The sequence below is a fragment of the Schistocerca serialis genome, unplaced genomic scaffold (assembly GCF_023864345.2).
Source record: "Schistocerca serialis cubense isolate TAMUIC-IGC-003099 unplaced genomic scaffold, iqSchSeri2.2 HiC_scaffold_1406, whole genome shotgun sequence".
In the NCBI taxonomy this organism is placed as follows: domain Eukaryota; kingdom Metazoa; phylum Arthropoda; class Insecta; order Orthoptera; family Acrididae; genus Schistocerca; species Schistocerca serialis.
The window spans coordinates 2461104-2472453 of record NW_026047632.1 but is presented as its reverse complement, the minus strand read 5'-3'; the positions used below and the strand labels follow the sequence as shown (position 1 = coordinate 2472453).

Genomic DNA, 11350 nt, shown 5'->3' with positions numbered 1-11350 from the left:
CAAACAAAATTAAGTCTTTCGATTCATTCAGTAATGTTAATGCATACTTGCTTGTCAGTATTGTGTTTTTATTGCTTTTATTAAATTGTTTTTTTTGTCAACAGCATTTGTCATGTATGAAATTGTCAACCTGAAGGCACGCTTCTCTGTACCGAACGTTACTGTGTCTGCAAATGAAATACATGTTGCAATGCCTTCTGATGCCACAAATGGCGAAATAGATTCATAACGTCCAGGAAGTCGTTTTGAGCCACCTATGGTTGCTCTTCTTCTCTGGGGAGAGTGATGTATGGGTCAACCGGTTGCACGCAGACATACGGTACGTAACACGCGCTCGCCAGCCGACCTATCTGGAGTGCTGACAATGTGCTCAGTCAGTAGACGTGCGTCCGGCCGCAGTGCGACGCAGGGAGTAAGCCACTGGCCGCCATCCGCAGCGTGGCCTCAGGTGCTAATATGTCTCTTTTTCTTAGCTCAGCATGGAAACTTTCGATACGACCATAATTACGATGTCTGACACAGTGGTGATGGGTGCACGTAGGATGCATGTTTTATGATCAGCCTTTGTCAATAAAACTGTTTAAACTTACTTCTCGGCGTTCACATAGTGCCACACCTAAAGGACCCACTGGTAACAAATCCTGACAAATATTTCGTCTAATTATCACCCAGGGCAACAAGACAAACGAACCCTTATACATTGTTGTTGCGTTACTAAGTGACATTTAACGATAACGATCACATTTCTGTAATAAATTTTCAGTACTCTGATGGCTTGAAACGGCATACTACTAATTATAAAACAAACGTGTTTCAAGTTTAATTTGCAAATTATTGGTGATAATAACTCACTTCTGAGAGAGCAGCCATTAACCATCGATTAATCATTATGTAACATTTTATTATTGCAGTAAATATAATATATCATTCCAAGAACGTCATGTTTTTGTAAATATCCAGTGTGTGCGCATTAAGTCTTGTCAGAGGTCTGTATCGAAAGCTAACGATAGTCGATAGCCGATCATGCGGTCGTAGATGTTGCATGTGACGTCACGTTTGTGGAAAGTGTGGTGAAACGAGCTTTAACCTGTTTGGAAACATAGCCATAGTAAATGAATGTTCATATCCTCAGTGCTTTGCTACTGAAAATTCGAATGGCTATTAGCAAAACTACTCTAGCAGCATTCCTAACCCTTGTCACTGGCGGAGCGTTTTAAAAAATAATAGCGAATTTAGAATGGCTTGGTAAAATTAGTTGTAATGGGTTCTGTGATGTGAAAATTACCAACATAATATTACACGCAACTGAGGAAAACAGGCCATCTAAAATTTAATAAGAAAGGAGATCAGTCACAGACGAACAGAGCTGCCTCGTGGGAGGCAATCACCTGTCGTTAAACCCTCCTGCTGTGATCGCTACGTTGCACTTTTGCTGGCTGAGACTGCCTTTCAAATGCATCGCTTACTTCACGCGATGCTGTATTTCAAAACACGCCGCTTTAACGTAGCCAAAGCCCGTCTTATCACTGGAGACCCAGCGTCCACGATCCGTGACCCATAAAATCAGCGTCTTTATTTTTTCCTCAGAGTAAATCACTCACCAGCGTTCGGGAATGATTTTGATACAGACCCTGCGTCTGCCGGTGAAAGATTAGATTGTCGTTCTTCTTCGAAAGGAAAGAAGATCTGAACGAGGATAAAATCGTAAAAAAAGCACATCTCCTGTATAGGTATTACAATGGTATCAATTCTCGCCTCTTTCATTCTACGAGGGTCACTCCAAAAGAAATGCACACTGTTTTTGTAAAAATACAGTTTTCATTCTGCATGTATGAAAGTTTTACAGTGTGTATAAACATCCTTCCCGCTTGTGTTCAAACTTAGTTCCACCTGTTCCAGTGCGTGGCACCGTCACAGCACGTCTTCAAGATGACTGCTACAGTTGACGTTCGTCAGAAGTGATGTGCTGTCATAGAATTCCTGTGCTGTGAAAACGAGACAGGGGGAAACATCCACAAGAGGTTGAAAAAGGTGAATGGAGATGCTGCTGTCGATCGCAGTACAGTTAGTCGGTGAGCAAGCAGGTTACGTGATGAAAGCGGGCACGGCAATATTGAGGATTGTCCTCACAGCGGAAGGCCTCGTACTGCACACACTCCACACAATGTGCAGAGAGTTAACGAATTGGTGACTGCTGACAGACGCATCACAGTGAACGAATTGTCACGCTACGTTCGGATAGGGGCAGGAAGTGTTTGCAGAATACTGAAAGTGTTGGTGTTAAAAAAGGTTTGTGCCAGGTGGCTTCCCAGGATGTTGATAGTGGCTCACAAAGAAACAAGAAAAACGGTATGCAGCGAACTTTTGGAACAGTATGAGAATGGTGGAGATGAATTTCTAGGAAGAATTGTGACAGGTGATGAAACATGGCTCCATCATTTTTCACCAGAGACGAAGAGGAAATCAATGGAGTGGCATCATGCAAATTCACCCAAGGGGAAAAAAATCAAAACGATACCTTCTGCTGAAAAAGTTACAGCTACGGTGTTTATCGATTCCGAAGGACTCTTGCTTGTGCACATCATGCCAAGTGGAACCACCATACATTCTGATGTATATGTGACGACACTGAAGAAACTTCAAGCTCAACTGAGTCATATTCGATCACATCGGCAAAAGCAGGATATTTTGCTGTTGCACGACAATGCACGGCCACATGTCAGTCAAAAAACCATGGAAGCGATCAGATAATTCGGATGAACAATACTGAAACACCCGCTTTACAGTCCTGATCTGGCTCCATGTGACTATCATCTCTTTGGGAAACTGAAAGAGCCGGCCGTGGTGGTCATGCGGTTCTAGGCGCTTCAGTCCGGAACCGAGCGACTGCTACGGTCGCAGGTTCGAATCCTGCCTCGGGCATGGATGTGTGTGATGTCCTTAGGTTAGTTAGGTTTAAGTAGTTCGAAGTTCTAGGGGACTGATGACCTCAGCTGTTAAGTCCCATAGTGCTCAGAGCCATTTTTTTGGAAACTGAAAGATTCTCTTGGTGGAACAAGATTTGAAGATGATGACTCCCTTGTGCACGCTGCCAAACAGTGGCTATAACAGGTTGGTCCAGAATTTTACCGTGCGGGTATACAGGCGCTGGTTCCAAGATGGCGTAAAGCAGTTGAGAGGGTTGAAAATTATGTGGAGATGCATCTACACACTGTAAAACTTTCAAACATGTAGAATAATAGATGGATTTAAAAAAAAAATTGTGTGCATTTCTTTTGGAGTGACCCTCGTATTAAGTTCATTCATTTCGTAAAAATTAAATTCATATTACTTAAAATTGGTATATCATAGTGATTTTACGTATTGTCTCTGGAACTGTCTCAATATATTGGAATGTTCTGCTTTTCATGTTACTAAATATATAATTTCTGCAAAATTATGAAATCTTAATTTCTACAAATATAATTTCATATAAACAAATTATGAGCGTTATTGGAAACTGATGATTACATGGATATAAGCGACAAGAGGCTCAAATTTTTTAATATTGTTTATGCTAACATATACGGAACTGAGAACTATTTAATAAACGTACATAGGCGAAGAGTAGAACATACAGTGTTGAGTGCTGCGTAGTCGTCGAATGTGGGGTGTCTAAGAAACCTGCTTTCTCGTATCGCTAGGCAACAATTATAGCAAATCGTATTAATGAGTTTTATTAAAAAAGGAAAAAATACGGTATTTAACTTTATGTTACACTGATGTGTAGCAAGCACAGGGCGACATTCAAAACAAGCTATGCTGTTCAGTATAACAATTGCCATGTCTGTGTTACATAGACTGCACATGGAAAGTATCTAGCGTCGATGTTGCTACAGACGCCGCTAATCTTGAAGCTACTGTTCAGTTGGGCCGTGGCCAGTCGGGCGTGGCGTGCATAGAGACCGCTGCTGTTGCGTTGTCGTCCTGGAGAAGGGTCGGCCAGCCTGCGGTTCGCTTACGTCTTCCTCACAAAGCTCTCTGCTCCGTCGTTCCCGACTGGCGTGCCGGCGCTTGACTTCAAGTCGACGAGCGATCTCGCGTCGCGCCCACCGTCTGCTGCCGCTAAAGAGACCCTGAGAAACACAGGCAGCACCGAGTGGCGTGAAGCGCTACCCGCGGCCTTCCTGCGGCGCCGGCTGCCGAGGAGGGAGGAGCAGGTGGAGGGCGTGGCAAGCAGTGCCCTTAGGAGCGGTGTCCCTCACACATGATCTGCAAACAAAATCTGATGATCATAGAAGAACATTAAGTGTATTTAAGTAATTTCAATAGTTTAAGTAATATTTGTACAAACAGTGAGAAATCAGTAACACATGGAGCAGTAAGTGGCAAACAGGTTGTGGAAAACAGCTACAAAATGACACCATTAGCTGATAGTAAGCCATAAATCGAGCTTCTCCGACACACACCTGCTAGGAACGGAAAGAAACTACTTAGCATAGCAGGGGTCCACATGGCCACTCGGAGAGGACCGATACACGGAATTCGCATTTGCGAGAAATGTTAAGTAGCAAAAATAAGGTTAAGAGTGGGGCACAGACGACGGGAGAAATATAGAAAGAAAAAACCGGAGGCCTCGGAAAGCTTCTCGGAAAGGAATGCTTTCAGAATGACAACTGGACGTCTTTGACAAGCACGAAAAACACTGTCCCTGTGTTTCTTTTTTTTCCAGACGGAAAACAGACCACTGGAAAGGACCGCTATTTTTAACAAATACTCGCATATGACGTGATGAAGGACAACACGCGGTTCCATCTGGACAGCTCATGTATGGGCGGACTCTAAGAGGACAGGAAAGAAACATGAATGCTATAGGCCAGAAGGAAAATAGTTTCCACCCCCATTACGCTTCTCAAGCTTCATTCGGCCAAGAAACGACGCAATTCGTACCACAGTCAGCACTGTGGTAGGGGATGAACACAGGGTACACAGGGAGAGAACGAAGAAGATATACAGAGCGGGACCCTGGGTTGAAGGAGAGTGCTCTTCAGGCCAGGGCCATGTGTCAACGGAACACTTACTGTTCTGTATGCCTAGAGAAGCCTTCTAGTGAACACTTGTGTTCATAGGGTTGGAAAATCTCGTAACACCTCTGGAGTGGAGATTTCCGATTTCGACCCGAGTTAGTCACCTTCTGCGGAACAAATAAGAGGGCAGAGTTGTACACGCCGCTAAGACAGAGCGAGTGGACATTGCCAACAGTTTAGCCTGACGAAAACGCAGGGTAGGTTTCCGACTGCTGACACAACTGAGGCCAGAACAGTGCCGAGGTTCAGACGTCCGCACAGCGTCGACGCGCCGCCGCCATCAGACGCCACTGCCGGCCACAGCAGCCGCCGACAGAGCGCGCTGGACGTCGTGTTTCTCAGGCGCTCAGTAAGGCAGTCACTAACGTGTGCGTGCACTGCAGTTCTACTGGAGATTCGAGTTGTGTTACGTATTTTCTTCTCGTTCCCCTGTGTCGATGTTAGCCACGTGTCGTGTGTGCTTTCATAGGGCTTAAAAGTCTAGAAAGGTGTCGGTAAATACATGCTATTCTCCAACTAAAATAGCTTAGACAATAGGACAATAATGAAAAATTGTCAGTGTAATATTTTTGAGGGTAAATTGTTTTGTGATCATTGTATTGCAAGTTACGCTTGGGGTTCTTTTCTCATTTACAAACGCTTTTCAAACGTTGCTATGTGTTCATGTATCACGATTAATATCATTTCGGAATTCGTCATGATCTTCCTAATTATGGAGGTTTTTCCAATGTCACCAACTACACGCTAGAACTGAATGTTTATGCTGATTCTGTAATAAAAAGATTTAGTAAAGGTAACAGTTGTTTGTGTGTTCTACAGCAGAGAGTAACCCTTCCTCACTGAAATATTTCAGGACATGTATGATGTCTGTTATTCTGATGTTTAATCGCGATCCAGATCTCCTTACCTTGCAGGGCCTGTGTTCACAGACACATTAGTTCTGTCACATATCTCCGTGTGTACCAAGTGGCAAGGACCGGGGAAGTACGTTAGAACACAACACGTTTCTAGGCACTCTAGCACACTCTATGTGAATCCGGACAAGTGGGCATCAAGAGGCTATCGTTGTAGGCGGAATTACTGTGGAAGGTAACGACGGGGTAGTAGCAGCTTTCCCAAAACCTACAAATATGTTAGATCATTAAATATTCTACAGAAGTAGAGAAGCTACCGTTGATGGTATATTTCTGGATGCTTTCGAACAGTTATTAGGAATTATTGGCAGAGAGTTCGCTATGTACGTACAATGAAATACTCGGATCAATATTTCCTAGAGATTATATTGACATTCTGGCAGTTTTTATCCCAAAGTACTACAACAGCTACTGCAAGACTGTAGGTTGATAATATGACTTAATACTGATTGTAAATGCTGTTACAAAAAGATTAAGTGTATGTTGACTCTGTTGCTATATATAATGCTTCACTTGCTGCACTTGTGATGACGTCGAGCACAGTGCTACAGTTCATGTCAGCACACCAAATCCATTTGGAATATCTCATGGAAATACATAGAAGGACAACAGAGCGTGGTCTGTAACAATGCTTCAGACATAATAAAGATAGTTCTGACTCTATAAATGATCATTTTGCTCAACATTACTACAACACAAAACTATGTATGCTTCTACATTTATAAACGAAGCTAGTATGGGATTCAATCAGATGGTTTCCTTGCCTGAAATGCTTGTCAATAATATAGTAGAAAATCTCGTACTCTTTCAGTCACTATAAGCAAGAATTATACGAGGTTCACGTCACCCTATACAGGGTGTTTTTGTAAGAGCATGCAAAGATATAACAGGGCATAGAGAATGTTTCACTGAACGATTTGAGGTATGGAACCTGGGATGGAGTAAGCCATCTTAAGGACGTATGGAAGCAAACCTGTCTACAGCTTTGTACAGCAATACTGTGTTTCAGCTTATTTACAACTGACATACGTACTAGTTTACACGTACTGTGCTCCTTATATACATGTACATTCTTTTTCTCTTGCAAGGAAACAAGAACGACGAAGCTGCTTACTAGGAAGTCATGATGCAGGTTTCGTTTACTTTACCTGCCCATAAGGTGTCTCTGTTGTACCGTACATATGTTGTCCCATGACAGAAAGTGCGCCTGCCGATGTGGCCGAGCGGTCCTAGGCGCTTCAGTCTGGAACCACGCAACCGCTATGGTCGCAGGTTTGAATCCTGCCTCGGGCATGGATGTGTGTGATGTCCTTAGGTTCGTTAGGGTTAAGTCCCATAGTACTCAGAGCCATTTTTGAACAGAATGTGCTATGAATCAACGACAGAACCATTCATTACTCAGTGATATTCAGAGACGTACTGACGAGCACCTCGTGTATGGGGAAGTAGGTTGCAATGCTATCGCTGCTGAATGATTGTAAGCGGAACGATTCCCTAATAGGCATCATCCGTCACGATGACTGTTTGTTTCTCTCCATCGACGAATACTGAAGACAGGTTCATTGGAAATCAGAAATGAGGGATCTGGCAACATGAGGATCACACCAAGGATATTTGCCAGGGTGCGTCATAAGTTCGTTCACCGATGTCATGCTTGCGTTGATGTTGATAGCCGTCAGTTTCAGCACATTTTGTAAGGTACAGTAGAAATGGTACGTTCATTGTGTCAGCAACGTAATTTGCAGTTAACAGTAACTAATCTAAATAGAAAAGTACGCAGTAATGTGATTTTATGCGTATTATCTCCGTAAGCTGACTTTCCAGATCCCAGCTTCGCTACATCTAATTGTTCTGTGGAGCATCCTCTATGTCCTGTTAAAATTTTGCATGCTTGTACGGAAACACGCTGCATAATAGACGGAATATTTTATGGAGTTTCTGTCACTAAATCAAAATAAATATACAAAGAATTGAAGCACGTTGTCAACTGGTTTGGACTGGTCATACTAAGTCACTATTATAGGAGATAGGAAGAATAATGACAGACATACTTCAGAAATAAAGAACTGGTTTGACGTCTAAAAGCGTTATGTCGAGTGACCTTGGAGGGCAGGCAGGTGGATCATGACGCCAAATTCACCTGTCAGGGAATGTCTCGTTATCAAAATTACTAACATGCAAACCTCAATGCGGTGGTGCACCATATCGTTGGAAAACGTCAGGCGCAAGTCTCTGAGAAGCGATTTAGCAAACTGATCTAGCAATTCGGGGTGGATCGTAGCTGTTACTTTTGGACAAAACAGGTAGGACCGGTAACTTTGTTGGGGATTCAACCATGCCAAACATTAATTTTAATGGAATCCCTAACATGCTATAAGGCAATGTGTGGAATTTCAGAACCGCATATCCTCACTCTATGGTTGTTAACTCCGCTTAATATGTGGAAAGTAGTCTCCCCCGGAAAAAAAAAAAGAATTCATTGAAGATTATCATTGCTAGTGTCCATTCGGTCCAAAATCTTAGTTGCAAATGTTTCTCGACAAGTTCCATCCTCTGGTGTAAGGCGTGTCTAATATGGACCTTATATGCCTGAAGGTGTAATCTGCTGTATAGAATTGTTCACACTGTGCCGCTAGGAAAGTCTGATACATGGGATGTGCATCGAGTTGATCTGGAAGGGCTTCTCACTGACAGAAGGCTGCCCTCTTCACAGAAGATCCAATACACTGCTCTTCTGTTTAATCTTAATGTACCATTCAACAATACTCGTTCCATTCGGTGCTTCTCTTTCGTATTGTTTTCGAGAATATTGCTGCTCAGTAATTGGATATTTCGCTCGTGATACCACAGAATACACTGTGCCTTCTCTTCGTGTGTCGTCATTTAATTACAACAGCTCTCCACTCAGTTTCTGCCTGCAGTAAAGGTATGCGAACAATATATTGTATTCTTTCACCACAAGCTACAAATTTCTATGTTCTATATTTTTCTAAAACAAATGTTGATAACTGTAGAAAGATTTCTGACCAACTATCTGTGTTAAGTATAACAAATTTGTTTGTCGATTTGACATTTCTCTGATAAAACCGTAAGTTTCATGTGTCACTTGTTCGTAGATACAGCAATGCAAAAACGTCAGCGCAACGTGTAATATGTGCAGGCAGGTCGCTCACATCGGCCGTTCGATACGCACAGTTCATGACAGGTGCGTGGATCATTGCCGTCATACGGGGCTACAACTGTCGGAAAAATCGGCCGTTGCATAACATTCCATAAACGAGGGGCAATATATGAAATCTGACGAAACTGTGATGGTTGCCAAAGCTTTTATTGGTTTTTGGAGCAGTGTCTATAAGGAGGCAATTGAAATTAAGCCGGCGGATAATTTGATTAATAGAGACAATGGGTTTCCTCTTAGCAGGACGTGGAACCCTGTACTATCCCATTTAAATCTACGAGGTTACTCTGCAAATCACAATAAAGTGCCTGGCAGAGGGTTCAATGAACCACCTTCAAGCTGTCTCTCTACTGTTCCATTCTCGAATGGCACGCGAGAAAAACTAGCACTTACATCCCTTCTGTGCGAGCCCTGATTTCTCTTATTTTATCGTATTGATCATTTCTCCCTATCTAGGTGGGTGCCAACAGAATGTTTTCGCAATTGGAGGAGAAAACTGGCGATTGAAATTTAATAAGAAGATGCCGTCGCAACGAGAAACGCCTTTGTTTTAATCATTGCCACTCCTATTCTCATATCGTATCTGTGGCACTATCTCCACTATTTCACGATAATACAAAACGAGCTGCCAATCTTTGAATCTTTTCGATGTCATTCGTCAGCCTCACCTGATGTGGATCCCACACCACACAGTCGTGGTGTAAGCAGTGTCTTCAGTAGACCGGTTGCACCTTCTGCCAGTGAATCACAGTCTTGGGTTTACTCTACCCACAACATTATCTACTTGATCGTTCCAAATTAAGTTACTTGTAGTTGTAATACCTAAATATTTAGTTGCATTTGCAGCCTTCAAGATTGTGTGACTTATCGCGTAATCGAAATTTAGTGGATTTCTTTTTGTAATCACGTGAATAACTTCGCACTTTTCTTTATTTAGGGTCAATCGCCACTTTTCGAACCATACAGCTTTCTTATCGAAATCATTTTGGAATTCGTTTTGGTCATCTGATAACTTTACAGGATGGTAAATGACAGTATCATCTGCAAACAATGTAATACGGCAAGAGGGCTAAACTCAGATTGACTCCTATGTCGTTAATATAGATCAGGAACTATAGGGGGCCTATAACACTTCCTTGGGGAACGCCGGATATTATTTCTGTTTTACTACTACGAATTGTGACATTTCTGACAGAACTGAGGCGATGTTCCTTACGCACCCATTTTGGGTAGAAGGCGCTTGTGATGAAATGTGTCGAAAGCATTTTGAAAATCTAAAAATATGGAATCAATTTGATATCCCCTGTCTATACCACTCATTACTTCATGAGTATAGAGAGCTACCTGTGTTTCACAAGAACGATATTTTCTGAATCCGCTATGGAGTATGAACACACGAGGATTCTGGTACAGACGTCGAGATACGGGGACAGCGTTGTTAGAGAGGCCATCGAAATTCGCACCAATGACGACCTCATAAACTGTGACTGTGGCTATAATCTTAGCAAGGCTTGGGAACCAGCGATTGGGTTAATCAAGAGTAAATCGAGCAAATGTAGAGTTGTGACGACCACGGCGGACAGAGCCATCACACCGATGTCATCTCAGACGCCGTCGCAATCTGTTCCACCGCGCGACCGTGGCGCGGGGAGCGGACGGCGGAGTGAGCGCGCCGCGGGTGAAGGGTATTTAAATCGGCCGCCGCCGCGACCGAACCCAGTTCCCCCTGAGCAGCCATAGTGTACGGATCTCCGTGCCGGCACGTTCACAGGAGCTCAGTCCGTCAGTTCACCTGATGATGGCGACATGTATGATCGCCGAAATATTGTGCCCGTTGGACACTGTAGACCAACAGTACACCCGTGGATATTTTGATAGTCGTGGGGAAAGTCTACACCCCTGTCTTACATCCGTTTCGGTTAGAACGCTTCGCTCTTGTTCGTCCACTCTTATTTTTCCCTCTTGGCTCTTTTATATATTGTATATTACCCGTCTCTCCCTATACCTTACACCAAGTTTTCTCAGAATTTCGAACATCTTGCACCATTTTACATTGTCGAACGCTTTTTATAGGTCGACAAATCCTGTGAATGTGTCTTGATATTCCTTTAATCTTCCTTCCAGAATCAATCGCAATGTCAGAATTGCCTGTCATTTGCCTTTACCTTTACCAAGGCCAGATAGATCGTTAT

At 43.0% G+C, this 11350-nt stretch overlaps 1 protein-coding gene across 1 annotated transcript in view; it reads right to left on the bottom strand.

The window, feature by feature from the left end:
- Positions 1-4209: 4209 nt before the first annotated feature.
- LOC126442771 (protein roadkill-like) overlaps positions 4210-11350 on the bottom strand; it is a 70645-nt gene continuing 63504 nt past the window's right edge. Inside the window, exon 5 of the mRNA XM_050090801.1 lies at positions 4210-4264. Within this exon, the coding sequence (XP_049946758.1) occupies positions 4225-4264 (40 nt within the window). The 3' untranslated portion in view covers positions 4210-4224. The remainder of the gene's footprint in view (positions 4265-11350) is intronic.